At 41.0% G+C, this 26344-nt stretch overlaps 1 protein-coding gene across 1 annotated transcript; it reads right to left on the bottom strand.

The window, feature by feature from the left end:
• Positions 1 to 2844: 2844 nt before the first annotated feature.
• CCDC159 (coiled-coil domain containing 159) lies at positions 2845 to 26070 on the bottom strand. Its single transcript, XM_081318457.1, has 9 exons — positions 25986 to 26070; positions 25818 to 25899; positions 25171 to 25342; positions 24803 to 24870; positions 18872 to 18948; positions 13815 to 13903; positions 13178 to 13257; positions 12275 to 12388; positions 2845 to 4272 (listed from the first exon to the last, which is right to left on the bottom strand). The coding sequence occupies exons 3-8, from the start codon at positions 25302 to 25304 to the stop codon at positions 12318 to 12320; spliced, it is 519 nt and encodes a 172-aa protein (XP_081174583.1). The 5' UTR covers positions 25305 to 25342; positions 25818 to 25899; positions 25986 to 26070; the 3' UTR covers positions 2845 to 4272; positions 12275 to 12317.
• Between the last annotated feature and the right edge of the window lie 274 nt (positions 26071 to 26344).

Below are 26344 nucleotides of genomic sequence, written 5' to 3'. Positions count from 1 at the left end.
TATTGTGCATGTTTGGCAGCTGGCCACGTAGCTTTCTATGTCCTTTTTCATGGATGGCCACCAAAATTGCCTTTTAGTTAAATGTAAAGTTTTTACAAACCCAAAATGTTCTGCTGATTTTGTATCATGGCACAACTGCATGAAATTGATCCTTTGGGTGGCAGGTATATATAACTTCTCCCCACCCAGAATAGTCAGTCTTTGATTGTGCACACATGTTTATTTTTCTGGAACTATTCATCTGTTTCCAAAGACTTTAGGAATTTGATTCCAGTTTGGCTATCCAGCTGCAGCTTCATTTTAGCTTGGGCCCTGGTGGTTACTGGTGCTGCCAATTGTTGTTCGGGCATAAGTGGTTTAGAGTCAGTGGCTCATATACTGTTATATTGGGGCATGCGAGACAGTGCATCTGCCAGGAAATTCTTTCCCCGCAGTAAGTGTTTAAGTGTGAAATGGAATCGGTGAAAGTGCTGAGACCAGTGGGCTTGCTTAGGAGTGAGTTTTCTGGGTGGTTTTAGTGCTTCCAAATTTTTGTGGTCTGTCCAGACCTGGAAGGGGATTTTATTTCCTTCAAGGAAATGACGCCACATAAGTAATGACCACCTCACAGCGTAAGCCTCCTTTTCCCACACAGCCCAACGCTGTTCTGTCTCAGTGGGTTTCTTCCATGAGTTGGAGTGCACCCTTGTCATTTTCCTGTAATAATACAGCTTCTACCGCCACATTGCTTGTGTCTGCCTGTATTACAAAAGGTTTATCAGGGTCTGGGTGCCTCAGTACAGGTTCAGCAGAAAAAAGTCACTTTAGCCTCTCAAAATGCCGCTTGACATTCCATTGTCCACTTCAGGGGCTGGCTGGGTTTCATTGCCCCCCCCCCCCTCATTTTCAACAGGTTTGTGAGGGGCAGGGCTATTTGGGCAAACAAAGGGATGAATTCGTGGTAGAAGTTTGCGAAACTCAGGAAACTTTGCAATTGCTTCCTTGTGCGAGATGGTGCCCATTCTAATACTGCCCTGACTTTCTCGGGGCCTATTTTGATGCCCTGCGGTGATATGGGATACCCCAGGTAGTCTATTCTTTCCTGGTGGAATTCGCATTTCGATAATTTTGCATATAGGTGGGAAACCCACAATTTCTTTAGAAATGCTCTGACTAGATTAATATGCTCCTCTTTGGTCTCAGTGAAGATAAGGATGTCATTTAAGTAAACCAGGACCCCCTTAAATAGGTGCTCTCTTACCACTTCATTGATTAATTGCATAAAAACTGCGGGGGGCCCTTGCAGTCCAAACGGCAGAACTTTGAACTGGTAGCAACCCATTGGACAATTGAATGCGGTCTTCCATTCGTCCCCTTCCTTGATCCTAATGTGGTAGTATGCTTCTCTTAGGTCTAGTTTGGTAAAAATCCCTCCTCTTGATAGGTGGGATAACATATCCTTCATGAGGGGTAGGGGATACAGATTACTTTCACTAATTGCATTCAGGGCACAGTAATCTATGCACAAACGCATAGTGCCATCCTTCTCCCTAAATAGGACTGGAGCGGCCACTTTGGGTTTGGCAGGTTCAATAACTCCCCTTTCTAAGTTTTTATTTACGAATCTTTCCATCTCTTCCGTCTCTTTAGGGCTCATGGAATACAGTCTGGGCTTTGGGAGTTTTGCTCTGGGTTTGATTTCTATAGCACAGTCCGTGGGTTGGTGAGGAGGGAGCTCATCCGCCCATTCCTCACTGAAAACTTCAGCGAGGTCCCGGTATTCTTCCTTTATTTCTGGTAACCGCTTCTCTTCTCCCACTGATGCTGTCTCCGCTCCTCGGGTTTGGGGGGGCCTCTGGGGTTTTAAGTTTGCATGCTCCCCCTCCAGGAAGTTGAGTTCTGCTGTCCTCCAATTTACCCAGGGGTTCCATTTCTTTAACCATTCCAGCCCTAAAATCATTGAGTATTCCATGCCTGGGGTCACTACAAACGTTATATCTTCTTCATGGGTCTTCAGGGACAGGTGAACTGGTAAGGTAGCTAGGGTAGGTGGTACCCCCCTCCCCCCGCTATGGACCCATCTAACTGGCCAAAGGAGATTGGTTGCTTTAGTCTCCTCACCGGAATGCCCAAATTCCCCACTAGCAGCAGGCTAATAAGGCAGTGGGTGCAGCCAGAGTCTATTAAGGCTTTCACTTTGACAGCTTCGGGTATGGAGGGAGCTAATATAGTCACTTTCTTGAGGATGGGTGGAATGGATCCACTTACCATGGTTTTGCCCTCTGAGGTGTCCACCGCCCCTGTGGTGTAGGCCAGAGTTCCCTCCCATTCCTTGGCAGGGGATGGGGACTCTACAGCCTCCATCCCCCTCATGGTGGGCTCTTTTGGTTTGGCTGGGAACTTCCCTGATTTCCTGGCTGGTGATGGGTCTGATTTGTGCTGAGGGGCTTTTGAGAGGCATTCTGCGGTGTGGTGGCCCTCTCTCCCACATTTGAAACAGCCCATTGATTTCTTAGCCATAGCAGGTTTCACTGGCTCGCGCACCTGTTCAGGAGGCGGGCGGGCCCATGGTTTTCCTCAACAGTGTGTCTTCAGTATGTTTATCTCCACCTCCTCTGCCAGGACGTATCAGTCATCGAGGTGGTGTGGGTTCCCTCGAGGCAGGCAAGCATCAAACAGGTCATACTTTAGCCCATCTTTGAAATGGCTAAGGAGGATGTCTTCTGGCCAGTTCAGCTTGTTGGCAATGGCCCGGAATTCTTGTGTATATTCGGCCACCGACTGTTCTGTACCAGCCTACTACCGGCCCTGCAGAAAAAGCAGGGACAACCCCTTTACAAAAAGGCAAGAGGCTGGAACTAAGCCTGCCAAATTTATTGACACAGAACAGAGCAAACAGAGCAAAACCAAAACACGAACCATGAAACAGGAGCTATTCAAACGGTTGCCTTCAGCAAACCAGCCCTCCCACACATTCCCCTTTTAAACAGTTCAAGGTGTGGCTTCTCTCTGCCTCCTTCCGAGGTGCCCCATTGCCTTCCTCTGTTTACTCCTGATTGACTGCCTCCTGCGTCGGGCGTCCTTGAACAGGGCCAGCTGTGGGTCATCTTCATCCACGCTGTCAGGCTCACACAGCTGGGTCTGCATAGTGACCAGATGAGAGGGGCCTGGCTGAGGGCTCTGTGAAGCCTCAGGGCTGTCCTCTGCAGGCTCTCCAACACCCCCCTCCTCCTCCTCTGAATCGTCCGACCCAACTGCTGAACCCACAGGCTGACCTTGAATCACAACACCGACTGTCTGCCATGCCTCACCATTTTGATTCTCTCATGGGCCTTGCGATCAGCCAGGGGGTCCTTGAATTGCCTTCTCAATGATGACATGAATCAGTTGAAGTCGTTGAGTTCTGGGGCATCGGAATCATGCAGGTTAACCACCCAGTCTGCAGCCGGTCCGTCCAGGGCGGATTGCATGATATGGATGCTTCCATTCAGGTTGGTGGCTGCCCCATCTCAGGGTCAGTTTCCTCGATACCTTTTCCCACTCGCTTTTCTTTCCCACACCCATTGACCACCATGGTGTGGTCGCGCGACTCCACCACCTCTTCCCTGGAGGAATATGACGCTTCAGCTCCCAATAGTTGGTGGAATTTCAGTTGGGGAGAAGGCTCCCTTTCCATAGGGCTTTCCTCCTTCCCTACCTCGTTGTTAGACATTGTATTTTTTGCAAAGTCCCCCAGTAAGGTTCTTCCTTCCAGGTTGACTCTTAATGCAGATCCTGTCTAATGTCAGAACCCACCTCAGCCCACATCTTAAGAAAGTAGGACTCTTGGAGACAAGATTTTCCAAGCAGGAACTTTTACTAAGAAATAGGAGATAGCAGGCATAATAGACAGGATCTGAGGAATTCCCTCACAGATCGATATTTTTAAAGTGTCCCCAAGCAAACCCCACCCCACAGTTCATTCGGTCAGTTCCAGATCAGCCAAGCTCCAGGTGGTAAGCCCATTGTGGGAAAGGAGAGATAACAGCCTGTTTGCAGCAGGATCATTTCCACCCTCCTCACACTTCATTTGGAGAAACAAACCCTACCCCACAGTTCATTCGGTCAGTTCCAGATCAGCCAAGCTCCAGGTGGTAAGCCCATTGTGGGAAAGGAGAGATAACAGCCTGTTTGCAGCAGGATCATTTCCACCCTCCTCACACTTCATTTGGAGAAACAAACCAGATCCTGGAGGATTGCATTTCTCCCTTTCCCACCCGCTTTCCTAGTTGCCTGTAAGTTGAGAGGGAATGCCTAGTAAGAAAGCAATTGGTTATATTGTGATGGATAGCAGGCAGGCAGAATAAACAAAGGTTACATTTAAGGGAGGAAGCGAAAGCCATAAAGCCCCACGCCTGTTCCCTCTTCCCCTTGGGAATGGCAGAATCCAGGGGAAGGTAAGATTTGGGTTTAGCTCAGAGGAGATACTTAGAAATGAAATATAAATGGATTCTGCAGTGCTTTTTTTGTAAAAGAAAAAGGTGCCGGAACTCACACATGTCATACAACCCGCCTTGCCTACCCTACAAGGTTCCATCCAAAAAAGGTGCTGGAACTCCGTTCTATGACAAGAAAAGCCCTGGGATTCTGACAGTAACAGGTTTTAATTTCCACGCCAGAAAGGCTGTCATAAATCACATTCACCAATTATTCCAAAATTATTCCTGTCAAAACTTTATCTAACATTGACCTTGAGTTCACACACAGCTGCAATTGTTATGGCTAACTGAAAACGCTCAAGCATTCACCCCAACCCCCCTTCTACATCTGAATATCTCGAACAGCAGAAAAAGCACAATCAAAGCAAAAGGTAAAATGGTTGTAATTTCCTAATTGTCACAGCGTTGACACAAATATTTAAAAATTTCATATTCCATTTTTTCATTTTTAAAAAAATCTTCAAAACTGAAATAAAATTGTTATATTAAATGTATTAGATATTATTTGGAGAAGGAAAAACATAAATTGTCTCTTTTGGTAACTCACTGTTATTTCTGATATTTCAGCTTATTCTTCCAATTCCATCCTAATGTATTTTGCTGAATAACTAGAACTTGAGAAAAAGTTAATAGTATATATTCTGCAAATAAACATAGTTTATCTCTTTATTCTTTTAATTTTTGAATGAATACAGTATGAAGTGCTGCTACTAAGATTTCTAAACAAATACTTCAAACTGAAATGGCAGACAACATTAAAGGTATGACAAAGTGCAAAGGAAAGGAAAATGACAAAGGAAAATGATTTTTTTTAAATTTTAATACTAAAATATTAAGAATTCATAGAAATATTCTTTTAAAAAATCAGACAGGATGGGAAATTCTGTTTTAAAAATTACATTATCAAATATCATAGTTGAGACATATTCTTTTATTTATATGGGAAGATTCAATATCCAAGGCTATGCATATAAAAAGAAAATTTACTATAGATCTATTGTTGTTGTTAGTTGCGAAGTCGTGTCCAACCCATCGCAACCCCATGGACAACGTTCCTCCAGGCCTTCCTGTCCTCTACTATCTTCTGGAGTCCATTTAGGCTCACGCCTACTGCTTCCACCTACGCCTCCATCCACCTCATTCTGTGTCATCCCCTTCTTCTCTTGCCCTCAACCTTTCCCAGCATTAGGCTCTTCTCCAGTGAGTCCTTCCTTCTCATTAGGTGGCCAAAGTATTTGAGTTTCAACTTCAGGATCTGGCCTTCTAAAGAGCAGTCAGGGTTGATCTCCTCTAGGACTGACCGGTTTGATCGCCTTGCAGTCCAAGGGACTTGCAGGAGTCTTCTCCAGCACCATAGGCCTCAATTCTTTGGCACTCACCCTTTCTTATGGTCCAACTTTCACTGCCATACATTGCAACTGGGAAGATCATAGCCTTGACTATACGCAGTTTTGTTCGCAGGGTGATGTCTCTGCTTTTTAGTGTGTTGTCTAGATTTTGCCATGGCTTTCCTCCTCAGGAGCAAGTGTCTTTTAATTTCTTGGCTGCACTCCCAGTCTGCGGTGATCTTGGAGCCCAGGAAAATAAAATCTGTCACTACCTCCATTTCTTCCCCATCTATTTGCCACGAATTGAGAAGGCCAGATGGCATGATCTTGGTTTTCTTAACGTTAAGGTTCAACCCAACTTTAGCACTCTCCTTCTTCACCCACAACAAAAGGCTCTGCACTTTCTGCCATTAGAGTGGTATCATCTGCATATCTTAGGTTGTTGATATTTCTCCCAGCAATCTTAATTCCAACTTTTGACTCATCTAGCCCTGCCTTTCTCATGATGTGCTCTGCATATAAGATAAACAGGCAGGGCGACAGTATACAGTCTTGCCGGACTCCTTTCCCAATTTTGAACCAATCAGTGGTTCCGTGTCCAGTTCTCACTGTTGCTTCTTGACTAACATATAGGTTTCTCAAGAGACAAATAAGATGGTCTGGTACTCCCATCTCTTTAAGAACTTGCCACAGTTTGTTGTGATCCACACAATCAAAGGCTTTAGCATAGTCAATGAAGCAGAAGTAGATGTTTTTCTGGAACTCCCTAGCTTTCTAAATGATCCAGCTTATGTTGGCAATTTGATCTCTAGTTCCTCTGCCTCTTCGAAATCCTGCCTGTACTTCTGGTAGTTCTCAATCCACATACTGCTGGAGACTAGCTTGTAGGATTTTAAGCATAACTTTACTAGCATGAGTGCAATGGTGTGATAGTTTGAACATTCTTTGGCACTGCCTTTCTTTGGAATTGGAATGTAAACTGATCTTTTCCAATCCTGTGGCCACTGTTGAGTTTTCCAAATTTGCTGGCAAATTGAGTGTAGCACTTTTACTGCATCGTCTTTTAAGATTTTGAATAGCTCAGCTGGAATACTGTCACCTCCACTAGCTTTGTTGTTGCTCAGCTTTTCTAAGGCCCACTTCACTTCACATTCTAGGATGTCTGGCTCGAGGTCAGTGACCACCTCATTGTGATTATCAGGGACGTTAAGCTCATTCTTGTATAGTTCTTCTGTGTAATTTTGCCACCTCTTCTTAATCTCTTCCTAGTCCTCCTAGATTCACGGCTTACTTTGGAAGATCACATAGTGGGCGTGACTAGGGGGGCCTTCACCCAGGTTCACCTGGTGCGCCAGTTGTGGCCCTATCTAGACCGGGATGCCCTGCGTACGGTCACTCATGCGCTCGTGACCTCTCGTTTAGACTACTGCAATGCTCTCTACATGGGGCTGCCCTTGAAGACCACTCGGAGGCTCCAACTGGTACAGAATGCAGCCGCGAGAGTTGTGTTGGGAGTCTCCCGATACTCCCATGTTACACCTCTGCTCCGCGAGCTGCATTGGCTCCCAGTTGTCTTCCGGGTGAGGTTCAAGGTGCTGGTATTGACCTACAAAGCCCTACATGGCATGGGTCCGGAATACCTTGGGAAGCACCTGCGGCCAGCATCAACTTCCCTCCGCCCAATACGCTCCCACAGAGAGGGTCTCCTCAGGGTGCCACCGGTCAAAGAATGCCGACTGGTGGCCCCAGGGGGAGGGCGTTCTCTGTGGGCACACCGGATTTATGGAACCATCTTCCGGTTGAGCTCCGGATGGCGCCCGACCTTCGTTCCTTCTGGCGCGATCTAAAGACGTATCTTTTTGAACAAGCTGGCCTGGCCTGATGGGAGGGGGTTGGGTTTTTATTACTTTTAAATGCGTTTTAATCTATCTAAGAGTTCTGGGCACTTGTTTAAACTTTTTTTTTTAATTTTTGTATTCTGTCTTTTTAACATGTATTGCCCTGTTCACCGCCCTGAGTCCTTCGGGAGAAGGGCGGTATACAAATAAAATTAATAATAATAATAATAATAATAATAATAATAATAATAATAATAATAATAATAATAATAATAATAATAATAATAATAATAATTCTGCCTCTGTTAGGTCCCTGCCATTTTGATCCTTTATCATGCCCATTTTTGCATGAAACATTCCCTTCATCTCTCAAATTTTCTTTTTTTCTTTTTTTTTATTAAAAAGTTTTATCATACATTTTATCTTTAACAAACCCCCCTACCCCTCCCCTATCCCTCCCTCCTTACCCCTCCCCCCCTCCCCCCCGACTTCCCAGAGCTAAGTACAAGGTATAAAAAACAAAAAAAAGAATCATAAACAACCACATGCTAACAACCGTAAACTCTAAAATCTATCACTCTCTAGCTCATATAGAATAACTACAAACACTATTAATATAAAATCTTCATTTCAAAAAAAGGATTTAGGCAATCTAGCATGACTTGGGACGCGCTTAAAAGCTCCAGCCTTGTCCATCTGTACATCCAAAACACCATTCCAATCCCCCATAAAAATAACAGATTTATAATCCAACTGGGTAAGCTTTGTATAAAGTAAACTAAAAAAGTCAGCTTGTTGTTAATTAGGAGCATATAATCCAACTAAAAGCGTCTTTTTGCCTTCTAGCAGCAGCTCTATCATAACGTATCTTCCATGCTTATCTGCTTCAATTAAGTCTGCTGTTAAAGCACTTTTAACATAAACAACCACTCCATTTTTCTTATTCATTGCAGAAGCAACAGATCGCGTACCCAACTTTGAGTTCAGTAAATACTTTTGATCCACAACCCTAATATACGTTTCTTACAAACATATAACATCTATCTTGAATTGTTTTAAATATTGAAAAACTTTCTGCCTCTTCTGTGGTGAATTTAGTCCATTAACGTTCCAAGTTAAAAATTTAGTTGTCATGCATATCATCCCAAAGCTCTTAAAGCGCTGCTCTGATAGGACTATCTTTTTTAGGCCGTGCTCCTCCCACTGCTTGGCTATAAGTACGTTGTGAAAGTTCCATAGACTTCTGCTGATCTTGTTCTTTTATTTTTTATTTTTTAATCGTTTTAAAGCAGCACGCGTCACCCTCTGCTCTCTAAGATCATCCAAAGAAGTTGTAGCTTGATCTCCTCCAGCACCGTTCTCCTCTGTCTGTCCATCTTCAGCCTCTTGATGTTCTCCTTCTCCAGATCTCTTTGCAGCTTCCAAAAGTAATAATGGGGTTGCTTTTAAAACGTTATTGTAAAAATCACGCGCCTGCATCACAGTAACCAAACGGTACCTTTTACCTTCGTGCATCACCATCAACCCAACTGGGATCTCCCATCTGAACCTTATATCTCGTTGTTTGAGCTCTTGCACAAGAAATGTAAAATCCTTCCTTCTCCTTAAAATCTTTGGAGGAATTTCTTTTAGAACCAAAACTTCTTGATCAGCAATCACAACTTTAGAATCATAGGCAGCTTGTATAACTTCATCTCTAATTTCCCTCTTTACAAAATAAACCACCACATCTCTAGGCAGCTTTCTCTGTCTAGCAATCCATGAATTCACACGAAACACTTTATCCATGCCTCCCTTTATTTCAGATGCTGGCTGGTTCAATACCACTTCCAGAGCCTCAGAAATCAGCTGCTTTAGATCTTCCTTAATATTCTCTTTTAAGCCTCTGATTCTAACAGCAAACTGCATCTGATAATATTGAGCAAGACTCAATTCTCTGTCCATTTTGTCTCTTAAATCTTCATTCTCCAATACTTTTGCTTCTAATATGGCATTCTTTTGAGTCAAATCTTCCACTTTTTCATCCAGGTCTTCCACACATTCAGCCACTTTATACACTGAAGACAAAATGTCTGCCTTCATCACACTGAACTTCTGTTCCATCCTCTCTTCCATTCTCTCCTCCAATTTCTCCAATTTCTCCTCCATCCGTGCAAATTTATCACCCATTGATTCCAGAATTACCTGGGCATGTTTTTCAAGAGCATCTTGTAGATCCTTCGGTGTCAATACATCAGGAGGATGCAACGCCTGCAATGATGATTGTTGCGTCGGAGAAGTTCCAGCACTCCGAAGAGTTTTTGAGGGAGGTTTAGCCGCCATCTTTTACTTCCACTTGTGACGCACTTTCACTTTAAGTTTAAAAAAGTCCATCAAGCTCGAGAGTAAAATATAATAATCCTCTTCATCCTTTCCTCTTGTACCGCTCTGCCTGCTCCTTTTATTCCATAGTCCTTCCTTCAGGCAGGGGTGGTCGCAAACGCCTGGCTCTGCTCCAAGAAATCCGGAGCAGAGACGCTGGCCAGCTGGGAGCGATCCAGGCTACGGGGGAGTTCGATCCTTCAGCCGCCCAAGCTACAAGCTCAGGCGGCCCCGGAGAACTCAACCCCTACCTGGGGCCTCACCCCCTCCTCTTCTCCCGAGGAGGGGGCTTCAAATTCACCCGAACAGCTGATCGACGCTGTTTCGGGTGAAAATTACTCAGCTGAGCCGCGGGCAGCCCGGGAAGGCTGTCTCCGGCGCCGCGCAGCCACCGGAAGCTCTCTCCAATTTTCTTGAAGAGATCTCTGGTCCTCCCTATTCTCTTGTTTTTTTCTATTTCTTTGCACTGTTCATTGAAGAAGGCATTCTTATCTCTTCTAGCTATTCTCTGGAATTCTGCATTCAATTGGTTGTATCTTTCTTTTTCTCCCTTGCCTTTCGCTTCCTTCCTTTCCTCAGGTATTTGCAAAGCTTCCTCAGACAGCCATTTTGCTTTCTTGCATTTCTTTTTCTTTGGGATGCTTTTAGTTGCTACCTCTTGTACAAGTTACTCCTTTGTCCATAGTAATTTCCTACATATTGTTTGCTCTAGAAAGTTCTGTATCATTTGATATTATAATTATGAAAATGCCTTTTTCTGCCTGCTTTATCCTGGTTTTTTGCCAGCTAATTGCTGTTTACTTTGCACTGATCTTTAATAAATAAACTGGGTTTTTTAATTAGCTGAATTAAGTGGCAGGTTTGTTTCCTTTGATCTGTAGATGGGACAGTATCGAGTGCCAAAGAAACAGGACTTGATTCCCAGTATGTTTCCAACACTATGGACCAGGAAAGTAGTAGGAAACTAATAATCAAGGGAAGGAAGAAGGCCATCCCTGTAATCCTAAATGTGGGCATCAGAACACCATCAAAGAACATGAGTTTGGAGATGGCAGCAGTGGAATGAATGGGTGAGGGAGAGGGCATCTTCCAACATGGAAGGACCACTCAAGAAGCCTTCCAAGACCCACGTAATCTGATGCAGGATACCTCATGATACTGGCAAAGAATTATTTTTTTTCAAATTTCTAGTCTTAGAATGTAAAATTTACAAATGACCAGGGCTTTTTTTGTCATAGAACGCTCAGAACGGAGTTCCGGCACCTTTTTTGGATGGAACCTTGTAGGGTAGGCAAGGCAGGTTGGATGACATGTGTGAGTCCCGGCACCTTTTTCTTTTACAAAAAAAGCACTGCAAATGACAGAGTGAATTGCTAAATCTATGTTATGCAGACATGTCTTAGAAGAAAGGATTACTTGATTATTATTAGTTTTGTTTCTTTTTCTGGGACTTTAGTGATCATTCAGGCCTAAAATTCACAACCTGCCTGAATAGAGGAAGCAACATTGCAGAGGTAAGCCACAGATGAGAAGCTGCAATTATAGGTTATTAGCTAGTTGTTATTGTTGTTACTGTTATTGGCTTGGTTTCTATTTCCATCCCTTTGGTATCTCCAGGTGAAACCAGGAAAGTTTCTGGTCTGAAAACCTGAAGATCCACTGCCAGTTTTTACAGGAGGTAATACTAATCTAGATAGATCAATGGTCTGACTTAATCTAAGGCAGCTTTCTATCAGTGATGACCAAACTAAGTGTCTTCCAAGCAGTTTGGTTTAATTTCATCTGCATTGTCAAAAATTCAGCTCCAAAGATGACCCAGCTTCTTTCTAGGATCTTGATTCTCCTTCCATACCTAAGAAAGAAACCATTAGTTTGCCCAGTATCCAGGTAGATGTATGGATGGGAGGGGGTCTGTTTACTTCTCTACTGGAGGTTGGCAGTTTACAAACCAAATAAGCAATGCCTTGTTAAAGTCCACTGTTATAGTCTCCAGGAGTAGCTACACAAAATTCAGAAGCAAAATGAAGACCTTTGACAATGTTATCATTCCTTTCAACTGCTAGCCTGAATATTACTATTTACTTTTACCCTGCCCTTCCCAAATCCCAAAATGTCTTGCTTCTTCTACTAACAGTGTCACATCTTCTTTGTATCTTTTGACCCAGAAAGGGTGAAAAAGGGTGATTCTATTCTAAAAGAAAATTTCCTGAGGAAACACAATCTATGCTGGGAAATTTCAGGGTAGGCGTGCTCTTGAATACAAGGAGCAAGAGAAAAAAAGGGGACTCACCTTTGCCCTTCTAGGAACTGTGCTCTGAGCTACTGCATCGGTGCTAATAGAGGGCAGAGTCAGAGAAATTGGAATCAACCAAGTTAGTTTTTCGGTGTTGTCGGCTCCCTCGATCTGTAAAAAGGTCCCAGAGAGAAATTTCTGGAGGAGTTGACCTACCTATTCATTCATTCATTCATTCATTCATTCATTCATTCATTCATTCATCCATTCATTCTAAGTTGCCTCCTGCTTTCAGAAAGGTCCCCTGAGGAGGCAGACATATTAGGAAACACAGTCTCCCATTTTGTCCCACTGTGCTCTGCTGAGACCAAGCAAGTCTTGCCACTGATGTGTGATTCTGCCATGGGCTGTCAGAATAATCTTGGGAAACAAGAGAAAGAGTCACAGCCTAGATTACGGTCTGATAAATGAAGTCTCAGAAGGGACCCCATCTAATTCTCTTGAAAGTAAAGGCAGTGGAAAGGGGAGAACCTTCAGACCTACAAAACTCTGTTGCTGTAACCTTATAATATTATTAAAATACTATGAGTATTAGTACTCATAGTTTTGTTTCCTGCCTGGACTACTTTGTAGGGCTGATTCACCCTAGAGGAATATTTAAGAGAAATAATGTATATTAGTTTTTTCCTGGTAGGTACTCTCACACAGCCCAATCCTGCACTCCAAATAACTCCAGAAGTGATAAAATTGGGCTACCTATAATTTCCAGATATTTGGGGCTTTGACTCTTGTAGTTAAACAACGCTTGGGACTAAATGTTTGGGAAAACACACTGAAGACTATTCTGAACCCCGAAGGGTGGTGCCTCTTTGAAGCAGGCCTAGTCTGGGTTTTCCATGTGTGCCTATGGTCCATTTCTGTATGGTTCTATTCAGAGGTGGAGCAACCAGGCCTACTCACCTTTCATTCTCAAAGAATTCCTCTTCTCAGTCCATGTGCTGTTGTTCATAATGGAGTTGCGTAAAGTGTTGACAGCTGACCTGTATAAGAAGAAAGTCTCATGATTCCCTTTGTGGATCACCTGCCACTGAAATAAACAGACAGGAACAATATCTCCTTATATGCTTTGATAATATTAAATGTTAATTATGCAGGATGAAAGTATAGCTCTGAAACCCTCACTCTGGTGATCTTTTAGACCTGGGGCAGTTTCTCATTTTACAATTTTGTCCTTGGAGGACAAGTACTTTGTAACATAGGAGCAATTATACAGATTTCTTTTTTCTTTATTTATAATGGATTCAGATATGCTGTTCTTTTATTTCCAGACGTAATAGATTGGTGTGGAATACAAGTATTTCCTTAGACTCAAATACTATATCCAGTTATAGGAAAGATGTGGAGCAGCTTTATAAGGTTGACCTTCCTGGGGCAGAAAGTTCAAGTCCCAGAAATTCCTATTCCAACATCCCATAAAATGAGAGAAGGTGCCTTATACCCAGGTCCACTGAAGGGAAAGATGTCAAATTCAAGCAATTCCTTCCACTGCTGGAGACAGGAAGAGAGTCAACAAGAACTCCCAAGGAGCTGTTCTTACCAGATTTCATTCAGCTCTTCAGTCCCTGGTTTATGATCTTTCTCTGCTAGGGCATCATTTGGGGTTTTGCCCCTCAGAAGGCTCAGGAACTAGAGAAAGATAAAATGTCAAATATATACATTGGGATGCAAAACAGCCTATGGTGGGTATCTCTTCTACAAACCTCTGGATGAATTGTTGAAACAGTACTGACATCAGCCCAAATCCAAGGCTTGGCTACACAAACTACACAAGACCATGCAACAGGAGACAGGGAGTTGTGTAATCAGACCTCCAATGTTGTAGGCTAACATAAGCTCAGGATCACTAAAAATGCTGTTCTGCTCTTCTACTCAATCCATGAAGCAGGTCTCTGCCCAAATGCAACCTCCATTAAAGTTTTGCCACTGTCTTGCTTTCCAAAAAGATTTGCTACTGTAGCTAGATGGATGGGATAACTTACCCCGGGGCAACTCGCTATGGGACAAGAGTTACAGTAATATCAAAGAAATTGTGGAATAGAATCATTAAAGAAAGGATGCCAAAGGAGGAATCAAAATAAAATGTGAATGACAAAAAATAAAATATTTTTAAATTATTTTAAATAATTAAACTGAATTGTTGATTTGTCCTATAGCGAGTTGTCCCAGGGCAAGTTATCCTGTGGTGAGTTGGCTGCAGCAAATTGGCCATGGTGAATAACCGTGGTGAGTTGGCTATGGCAAGTTGTCCCATTCCATTGAAATGAAGCACAGAAAGTGGCGTCATGCTTTAATTTAATTTAATTACAATTATAATTAATTACATTAGCTGACGGTTTCTGAACTTTTTAAGCATATAATTAAGGTTTAATTCTGCCCATCTTAAGAACATTAGAAAATCCTACTGAAATAGAGGTGGATACTACGGTGCCTACATCAGAAACTATTTTCCACCGTGGCTAGCCACATGTTCCTAAGAAATCCACTTGTGGAGTATAAAAAAACTATAGTTCTCACTTCCCTTCAGCAATTTAAAGCCCACATGGCCAGGCTATCTGGGGGACTGCCTCTACCTAAGTATTTCTATCTATCTGGTCAAATCAGATAAGGCACAGTTCCCCTAAACATTGCCATGTAATGGGATCTAGGAAGCATGTCTTTTCCTTGTCAAACCCTGTCCTCTGAAACACCCTTCCCCTTGAAGCATGGCAGGCCTCCACCCTCCAAGCTTTCTGAAAAGCGTCGAAGATCTGGCTTTTCACCAAGCAGTGGTACACATTTCAATGACAGGATTTAGTGAGGAACTTGGAAATTTAAGTTTAGCATCAAGTTCTTAACATTTATGGTTTTAATAGATATAATATTATATTGCTTTATTATTATTGTTGTTGTTGTTGTTGTTTTCGATATTGTTTTAATTTGTCAGATCTGCCAACTTCAGCTTCCATGCTTTGCTGTCATCATGTCAAAAATTGTTAGGGGGGGGAGGAGGAGGAGACCATGGAATGTAGAGGATAGAGATGAGAGGGAAGGGGTCTTGACGGAAACCAAAGGTGAGAACTGGCATATTCCAGTGTTCAAGGACACCTAGCCTGGGAAAAGAATGTGAAACTGCACCAAATGGCACCAATCGTCCAGGCTGTTCCCAAAACACCTAAATGGTATGCTATTGGACAGAGATGGATTGGCCAAGGGGGGAGGGCCAGGGAGAAAGGAAAGATGTAACGTTTTGCACAGGAACCTCAGATCTAGGCTTTCTTTCTATGCAAACATCTAACCTTAATAAAAGAACCTATCGCTTCAACCAAATGGAGTTGAGGGTCTTTCTTTTCTAGGACCTGGGCTGGGGCAAGTCTGACATAATTGTTGGTTGGGAGCTGCCTGGAGTTTGATATGTGTGGCTGTATAAATGCTTTAAATAAACATTTTTTTAAAAAAAATATTTATTGTGCCTGAGTCTTCTTATTGACTCCTGACAACTGCAGTTTTCTTGGCAAGATTTCAAAAACATTTTGCCATTGCTTGCTTTCTGGGGTGGAGAGAAGGTAATGGGCCCAAGGTCACCCGCCTGGTTTTGTGCTCAAAGCAAAACTAGAACTCACACTTTCCCACTTTCTAGACTGGTGCCAGAAAGTGGGACTTTCTGGGTATCCCCCACTATACCAAACTGACTCTCTGGTTTTCCCCAATACCTTCCCCCATGTTAGAAATCCTGGGTACTCAATTATTTTATATACACCTGAATGCCACTCCTCTCTTATATATATTTTTTTCTCTTTTTTTATTAAAAAGTTTTAGAATACATTTTGTCTTTAACAAACAACAAAAAAAGAAAAAGAAACCACCCCCCCAGCCCCCTTCCCTCCCACCCTCCCCAACCCCACCCTCCCTTTCCCCTCCCCTCCCCCACTTCCCAGAGCAGAATACAGGGTATAAAAATACAAACAATCATAATCTAGCTTATGCAAACAATCCTGAACTATATAGACTATCGAACTTTAACTCATATAGATAAACTCCAAACATATATATATATACATCATATCAATAATTATTCAAAAACAAGATAATACTTTCAATCTACCCAATAAAAACAATCACAAATAAAACAATTTATATCAATTGTCTAAAGCTGTTCTTCTTCCCAACTAAGCTTTAAATTCATATTATCCTGATATATTATACAAATTAAAATACCATAGATTACTTCCAAACTTTTAAAATTTTTTTATATAATCACATCATTCTTATATTCTTATATTCTATTACCTACTCCAATATTGCCCATAAAAGTATTACAAATTAATTTCAATCACACATAAAACAATTTATATCAGTTTTATAAAACTATTCTTCTATCCAACTAAACTTTAACATACTAAAACCAAGTTTATACAACCTTTTCTTCTCCTAATGTATTATACAACTTAAAATACCATACATTACCTTCCAGGCTTAAAACTTTCCATCCAAATAACAAAGCATAACCTACAGAATATCAATAAACACTACTACAAATCTTCCCAATTAAATTTTCATAATCATCTTAAAACTAAAGCAACACAAAATATTATATAATTATTTTATAAGGGTGAAAAATGAATCCCCAAATACTTAATCCTTCTAGCATCCTTATTACATTATTATCTCTTGCAATTATGGAACTAAATCCTCAGGTTTGCTTCATTCTTCCAGAAGCAGCACACCTCTTCCAATTTCTGGCCTTCTCCCGTGGTGATGAAATTTGACCCACTCCTGTAGCTTTCACATCTGTCTGCGTTAACCCTTCAACATCTTGTGGATTCTCTCTAGAACGTTGAGGCTCTCTGTCACCTTTTTTCTTTGTAGACTCCAAAGATGGTATGGGGACTGCTTTTAAAACATTACTGTAAAAGTCACGTGCCTGAATCACCGTGGTAAAACAATGCCTCGTACCTTCATAAGTCACCACCATACCCTCTGGTATTTGCCATCTAAACTTAATATCACGTCGTCTCAATTCTTGTGTCAAAAAAGCAAATTCCTTCCTTTTTCTTAAAATTCTTGCAGGAATCTCTTTTAAAATCAAAACTTTTTGCTCATCCATTACAAAATCAATATTATAGGAGGCCTGGATAACTTCATTTCTAATCTTTCTCTTTGTAAAATAAACCACCACATCTCTGGGTAATTTCCTTTGTCTTGCAATCCACGAATTAACACGGAAGATTTTATCTATATCTTCCATTATTTCATCTGCTGGTCGCTCCAACACCCCTTCCAAAACCTCAGAAACCATTTTCGTCAAATTTTCCTTAGGATTTTCTTTAAGGCCTCTGATTCTCAAAGCAAACTCCATCTGAGAATACTGTGTCGAAATCAAATCATAATCCATTTTCTCTATCACATTTTCAGTTTCTGTCATTTTGGCTTCCATTCTAATATCATTTTGAACAAGATCTTCCAATCTTTCATCCAAAATCTCAATGCTTTTAGCCATATTTGACATTACAGATGTGATGTCTGCTCTCATTTCTGCTAATTTCTCTGTAAACTTCTCCTCCAACTTTTTCTCCATTATCTCAACAAATTGTTGCATTTGCTTTTCCATAGTCTCTTGCAGCAAACTCTGCAAATCTTTTACTGTAAAAGCTGATACAGATTCAGATGCAGAGGACAATGAAGTTTTCACCGAAGACTGCTGCCTCAGGGCAGGAACTTTAGAAGATATAGCCACCATTTTCACCCTCTATTGTTAACTACGCACTTTCACTTGCAGATTCAGCAAAGTCCATTGAGTTAAAGATCAAAACATCATCTTCACCAAAATCTCCTACATCGCTCTGCCTGCGTCCTCGTTCTCAAAAGCTCTTCCTTGCTAGCAGGGATGGTTGCGAACGCCCTGTTCTGCTCCAAAAAACCCAGAGCAGAGACGCCTCGCAGTCCGGAGCATGCCCAGGCTTCGGGGGGGCTCAATCATTCCGCCACCAAAACTCTAAATTCTGGCGGCCCCGGAGAGCTCTACCCCTACCTGGACGCTCACCCCCTCCTCTTCTCCCGAGGTGGGGGCTTCTGAGCCGCCGAACAGCTGATCGGTGCTGTTTTCGGCGGCTCTACGGAGCCGCGAGGCTGACACCCAAGAAATGGCTGCCTCCGGCGTCGCCTTGCCATCCGGAAGCCTCAATGCCACTCCTCTCTTAGACAGGTTCTGGTTTCTTCCTTGTCTTATATTTCTGATATATCATTACCTCACTGTGCCCACCTCTCCTATGGCTGCTCGCCTCCACAATGACTGACTATAATTCAGGAGGTGGGATTAGCAGAAGAAAAACAACCCTCTGGACTCCTGACTCGGCCAAGCACTTGTCTCGTTCTGCCTCCTGTTTCTAATGTTTCTGATAAATCACACCTTATTGTGGGGGGAAAGTCAGGATAGAAATTTCCTAAAATAAAAGATATATTCTGTCAGACAACCACCCTATGGGCAACTGGGTGAGAGAGATTTATTTTATAGTGCAATGAGCTGAGTATGTACAATTTAATAACAGCTCCTAGAAAACATACAGCTCTTCACATAGAGATTTCAACTCAACAGTGAAGCTGAGTGGAGGAACTTACCTTGGTGCACTTCATTTGATTCTCTTGCATTTTCTTAATGCTGACAAGGTTTCTAGTGATATCGACCTCCTGGTCCTCTAAGATAAGAGCCAAGAACACCCAATTAGAATTATTCCCACTATCGCCTTTTAAACTCTCTCTTCTAACTTCGGTGAAGCATCAGGCACACATGGCTTCCTCTTAGCCTCTGGCTCTGCTGCAAACATTTCCTTTAAGACCTTGCCTTCAGTGGACAATACTCACATCATTATTCACAGCTTCCTTAGCAGATAGAGGAGCAAAAACAATAACAAGGGGCATATTTATCACCAAAAAAGGAGAACAGAGGGGACTGTATCTGACAACATATGTGGAGTCCTTGGTGTTCTCTGAGCATGGTTGTTTGCTTGTAGATGTTTCAACTAGATAACATCATTGGTGTACTGATGCACTGATCATCAATACACTGGTGAGATTAGCTAGTCAGGTGATGAAATGTCTGAAAGTAAACAACCATGCTCAGAGAGAACCAAGGACTCTACAATTCAACCCAGAGCTACATACATTTTTTCTACTGGAATTAAACATACAAACACTATAGAAAAACAAGAGAATATTGTAAACCAATATAAATTGGGATAGTCTTATGTCATTTCAACTCCAACATAGTTTCCTTATTTGCCCAAGTACCTGAGAGGTCACCTTACCATTAGTAATGTTTAGCACCTCCTTAGCATTATCCAGCCATTGGTAAGGTGATAGAGAGTATATTGCAATTACATTTATTTTGGCACAACAGTTGAATTATTGGATGACTCCACACATTGCTGCTAGTCAGTTGTAGGGAAATAATCTTTTTTTAGATCTCATATAAGCAATCAAGGATAAGATACCTATTAAATTAAAATGGAAAATACTGCAGCATGAGATTAAAATACTATGTAAGGGAAATCTTCCCAATTAATAAAAGCAATTCAGCCATAGAGCCAGATGTCTTGGAAGATTACAGAATCTTCCTTCTCAGAGACTTCCTGTTCCGGTCTTCAGTGGAGCAGTTGGAGAATTCGAAACGTCAGATCCTCCGGCTGAAATTTCTTTTTGTTGGGGACCCTAAGGGGCCATAATCCACCCTGAAGGAGTGGACTGAAGGAAGGAAATCCCAGGGACTTAGGAGAGACGGCAGTCTCTCCAAATAGTCCAGGAGAAGCCTCCCAGAAACCAATGGAAGAAAAGGCTGACTAACGTCATATTCAGCCATAGCTGAAGCTGAAGCAAATGGAAGTCACAAGTGATTAAACTAAGCAAATAGCAAAGCAGCATGCTTGAATCTGGGTAAGAGTACTGATTTTCTCTATCCTACCTACTTTCCTGAAGAAAAAAATCCCCAAAATAAGAGTTCTCCTAAGAAGGAAAGGGGGAAGGGGATTTTGTTCCTTCTCTCTCACTTGGGTGGCAAACTTTTTTTTTGAGAAGGAAAACACCAGAAAGACATAAAATGAACAAATGCTGACCCCTGCTGGTGGAGGAGAATTTCTTTTTTTTTTTTTCTTTTCTTTTCTTCCCCCTTTGAACTCTTAAGCTTTGAATGCACCTATTTAAACAAATTGGAACACAGCTGAAGTAATAAATACTCTACAAAAGGAAACATGTGATGAGCGGCAACAATTCCAAAGGACAATGACCTTAAACTACATAGAAATTCAGAATAACTTTGAAAACCTGAATCAACTTATTTCCAACCTAATTTCACTCCAAGAAATCTCTCAAAATACAATAAAGGTGACTCAAAGAATCTCTGAATATAGTGACTTAAAGGAACCTTATAATCCGCTTATTTTACAAAAGGAAACATATGATAAGCAGCAAAAATTTCAAAGGACAATGACTTTAAACTACAAGGAAATGCAGAAAAATCTTGAGCGCATGAATCAACTTATTTTCAACATAATTTCACTTCAAGAATGTTCTCAAGAAAATATAACAGAGATGATTAAATATAACTTTTGAGGATGGAAATTTGAAGATGGAATTATATAAAATAACTGCAGGGAAGGACTTCCGGTGGCTCCGTGGCGCCGGAGACAGCCTTCCCGGGCTGCCCGCCGCCCAGCTGTGTGATTTTTCGCCCGAAACAGCGCCGATCAGCTGTTCGGGCGAATTTGAAGCCCCCTCCTCGGGAGAAGAGGAGGGGGTGAGCCCCCAGGTAGGGGTTGAGTTCTCCGGGGCCGCCTGAGCTTGGAGCTTGGGCGGCTGAAGGATCGAACTCCCCCGCAGCCTGGGCTGCTCCCAGCTGGCTTGCGTCTCTGCTCCGGATTTCATGGAGCAGAGCCAGGCGTCTGCGACCATCCCTGCTTGAAGGAGAGACTATGAAAGGAAAAGAGCAGGCAGAGCAGTACAAGAGGGAAAGATGAAGAGATGAAAAGGATTATTTTATTTTACTCTCGAGCTTGATGGACTTTGCTTAAAACTTAAAGTGAAAGTGCGACACAATTGTAAGTAAAAGATGGCGTCTAAACCTCCCCCTAGAACTTTTCGGAGTGCTGGAAATTCTCCGGTGCAACAACAATCATTACTGCAGGCGTTGCATTCTCCAGATGTAGTGACATCGAAGGATCTTGAAAAACATACCCAGTTAATTTTGGAGTCAATGGGTGTTAAATTTGCACAGATGGAGGAGAAATTGGAGAAATTGGAGCAGAGAATGGAAGAAAGGATGGAACAGAAACTTGGAGAGATGAAGGTAGACATTTTGTCCTCAGTGCATAAAATAGCTAAATGTGTGGAGGTGCTGGATGACAAAGTGGCAGAACTGACTCAAAAGAATGTTATATTAGAAGCAAAAGTATTGGAAATTGAAGATTTCAAAGACAAAATGGATAGCGAACTGAGTTTGGCCCAATTTTATCAGATGCAGTTTGCTGTTAGAATTAGAGGCCTAAAAGAGAATATTAAGGAAGATTTAAAGCAGCTGGTTTCTGAGGCTTTTGAGGTGGTATTGAACCATCCAGCATCTGAAATAAAACAAGGCATGGACAAAGTGTTTCGTGTGAACTCGTGGATTGCTAAACAGAGAAAGTTGCCTAGAGATGTGGTGGTTTATTTTGTAAAAAGGGAAATTAGAGATGAAGTTATACAAGCTGCCTATGATACTAAAGTTGTGATTGCTGGTCAAGAAGTTTTGGTTTTAAAAGAAATTCCTCCAAAGATTTTAAAGAGAAGGAAGGACTTTATATTTCTTGTGCAAGAGCTCAAGCAAAGGGATATAAGGTTCAGATGGGAGATCCCAGCTGGGTTGAGCTTTATGTATGAAGGCAAAAGGTACTGTTTGGGTACTGTGAAGCAAGCGCATGATTTTTACAACAATGTCTTAAAAGCAACCCCATCAACACTTTTGGAAGCTGCAGAGGGATCTGGAGAAGGAGAACATCAAGAGGATGAAGATGGACAGATAGACGAGAATGGTACAGGAGGAGATCAAGCTGCAACTCTTTTGGATGATCCTAGAGAACAGAGGGTGACGCGTGCTGCCTTAAAACGCTCAAAAAAGAAAAGAAGATAGGTCTAGTAGAAATCTATGGAACTTCCACAACATACTGATAGTCAAGGGGTAGTTGTGTTTTTAAGAGTTTTGGGATGATATGTATGGTAACAGAATCTTTAATTTGGAATTAATGGACAATTTACTACAGAGGAAGAGGAAGAAAGTTTTGTGGGTTAATGTGGGTTAATTTGTGTAAGAATTATCTATTATAGCCTATTTTGGCTAGAGAGGTTAATAGGGATAGGTGTTTGTGATGTGTAAATGAGAATATGTTTAGGAAATAGTGAATTGTGGAAGAACATAGATGGGAATGACGCTAGTTTTCTTTTATTTTAGTTTTTTATACATATTTAGTATTATTAAGGATTGGTCTACTCTATATAAGCTAGAGAGTGATGGATTTTAGAGTTTATAATTGTTAGTATATGATTGTTTATGATTGCTTTTTAGATATATACCTTGTATTTTGCTCTGGGAAGTCGGGGGGGGAGGGGGGGAGGAGGGGAAGTAGGGGGGGGAGGCAGGGGAGGGAGGAGGGAGAGGGGGAGGGGGGAGATAGGGGGGAGGTAGGGAGGGGAGGAGGGAGGGGGAAGGGGGGTTTTTTTAAAGGAAAACTGTATTTTAAAACTTTTCAATAAAAAAAAAAATAACTGCAGGGAAACAAATTACACAGCAAAACATATTGATTGAGAAAGACATCAATCAGAGAAAAAATTTTAAAATGAAACTTTTGGAACGAGATGGAATATACCAGTGTGAATACTTCAAAAAGAAGCATCTGTTTGAACATGGCTAAGAAATGGGAAAATTTTGAAATATACTATTCTTAAGAGGGAAACTTTTTTTCTTCTTGTCCTCCTAATTAATATAACTGAGGTTTTTCTTTCTCTTTTTTATTATTCTTTATCTTTTCTTGTCTATTCTTCTAAGTTGAAATGATTTAAATAAAAGCAAATGTTCTAGCTATTTAAATGTGATGATAAAGAAAATTAAAAAAAATGTTTTTTGAATGGGACTTAAAGGATTAGATGATTAGAACTATTGAATGGAATATTTAAAGTTTAAATAGACTAAATAAATTCTTAGCTATAGCTAAGAAGAATAAGAAACTGAGGGAATAAATATATATTAAATTAGGAGAAATATATATTTTTATATGTTATCTTTTGCAGCCTAATACTTTTGTCTCTTTTTTTTCTTTTCTCTTCTTTTTTGTTTCTTTTCTTTTTCTTTTTTATTTTATTATTGCTTATTAAGAAATATAAAAGCATAAGAGGGTTTATGTGGAAAAAACAGACTCAAACCTACTAAAGCAAATGCAGTTGAATGTTGAAATGATAGCTATTTAGTAAGAACATTTAAAACTCGGAGGGAGAAATAAGTTGTTTTTTCTTTTTTCTTTTTTCTCTTTTTTCTTTTGTTGTTGTTGTTGTTGGTGGTGTTTTTAACTTTTTTATCTATTGATTGGGAAATATAAAAGCATGAGAGGGTTCGTAGGAAAAAACCAGAATGAAATCCACCAACTGTAAAAATATTTAGAACTTGGGGGGAGAAATAAACTGAAATAAACATGGTGACAGGATTTATGATAAGGCAACTAAAATGTTACACAGGATTATTGAAACTATGTATTTAACTGCTGTTAAGCAAACAAAATTGTTTTAACTTAACACTTTGCAAAGAAAGATATGTTGGGGAAAGAGGAAATCAAATGAAATTAACATATGGAATATAGATTATAGAAAGTAATCGTTGTCTTATAGATCATATCCAGACAACATGCTCTTTTACAAGGATTTATGTCATGTCAAAAAATTTAATAAAATATATACAAAAAAAGAATCTTCCTTCTCAAAGATAGAAAATTCCCAGGGGATGTGTTGGTGTACAACCTTTCCAGCAAGAGGAAGAATAGTTGAGCTAAATGCTGTCAATAGCATGGATGCATATAGAACTTACCCAGGCCTAGTCAAGTGGGAAGATTACCCCGCCCCGCCCCCCTTTCTCTGTGCCTCAATGAGAGTTAAATCAGGTGATCAAGATAGAAATTCAGGAGGCTAATCTTGACCTGACTCAAAAACTGATCAGGTTTGAATTTGCTTTATTTAAATGGAAGGTTTCCAGGGAGGTTTAGAACTCTAGGCTAGATTGGGCATCTGGAATCCTGACATCTTCAGGAGTTCTTCAATTTGAAGGAGACCTTGTCCTTTTACAAGAAAGTTGAATTTGGCTCCAAATTGACTGGATGATGTTTAAGAGTCTATTGCAGAGAAAAATTCAGAAGATTTGGAGAGCCATGGCAATACTGAATGTATGATAAATGGGAAAATACTAGTAGAGAAGAATCTACTGCATGTTGGAAGTGAATATGAACAAAATATTGCAAGAAAATAACACTAGTTGCTACTTACTCAGTTTTTGATGGATGCGCCGCAGTTCACCCTGAACTGATTCCAACTCTTCCCAAAGGAATTTTTTGCTGCCATGGGAAAAAGAAACAGGACAGGAAGCTTTACAATGTAACCCTGGAAATTCAAATCCTAAGATGATTTATTATTAAGCAAAAACATTAAAACCCACTATTATTGTCCTCTAGCCTTTGGCAATCTAAGCACCTACACTGGTCTATTACCCAAGACTTCTTCAGACACAAGAGCAGTAGGCAGAGAATTATAGTAAAGACTGCAGAGACCCAACCTATCTAACCAATTTTTTACCTATCCAAAATCCACAAGACAGAGCTCATTTCTTTCTCTGCCCACTCATTTCTTTCTCCTACCTCTCAAGGACATCTTGAGATAGATTCTCCATTGAACTTTGTTTCTTGACCATGGAACTCTGAAGCCCTTCTACCTCTTTGGTCATGGTTTTCCAAAGCTCTTGGATTTTTTTCTGTATTAGCTCATCAAACATCTCTCCACGGGATAAGTGGGCAGCGAATTTTACTTCCTCTAGAAGGATGGAAGATGATACGTTCTTCAGTAATGGAGAAATAGGGATGATATTCTGCATTCTTGACTTACCAGTCCTAATTCTGTGAAGATGCCCCTGTACAATTCTTGAAATGGCACTCAAAACAGACCTGAGATTCTAAGATATAGCACTCTTAAAATTCTTCCAGACTGAGCTACACTGAAGATGTTAGAAAATGTTTTCAATTTCTTCCAATTAAGCTTCTGCAAGCTACTTAGGAGTGGGGATTATATAACCTATCAGTCTTGCGTCTGCTACCTATGTTTTCATAACCAGAAGAGTCAGAATTTCATAAGAAACCAAGGTCTCTGAGGATTAATGCTCCAGAATTTCTCTCTCCCTGCAGGGAGAAGAGATCCCTTAAATGGTTTCTTCTTTAAAGAAGGATATAACCTGATATGATGGGACTTGCAAGGCCATAAAACAAACAGAGCGGCTTTTCAGATTTCTCACCTTCCAGTGCATTGATCCTACCCTGCTGGTAGTTGCTCTCTTGCTCTAATAAAGTAATTGAGTGGCTCAGTGCTTGAAAAGCCTGGAAAGAAAATTTGACACAAATGGGGTTAACATTGATTGTGATACCAAGATGGCAAGATCTCCAGGTTTATGCCAGCTACATACCTCAGTCTGGGCATGGAGCTGAGCTTTGATAAGCTCCACATCATTTTTCAGTGCCAAATGAGACTCTGGGATTGAAACCAGAAGAGAGACAATTATTCACATACTTTTGCCACACACAAATATTTAGCTTTGGATCTTTTTCCTCGATAAATAAATGAACAAGTGAAATGTTTCTGACTCATTTAATTGGGTTCTTTAGTGTGGAGAATAGATCACATTTTAGGTCATATTTATGCAAAAATACTGAAAATTGAAAAGGCTTCACAAAACTTAAGCACCACTCTAGTTCTTTTATAAGCAAGCCTGTCTGAAAACTAAAAATACTGAGCTCTATCTCCACGTCCACTTGGAGAATTAAT

This window comes from Vipera berus (assembly GCF_964194415.1).
Source record: "Vipera berus genome assembly, chromosome: 2".
Lineage (NCBI taxonomy): Eukaryota > Metazoa > Chordata > Lepidosauria > Squamata > Viperidae > Vipera > Vipera berus.
This window is presented reverse-complemented; position numbering and strand designations above follow the sequence as displayed.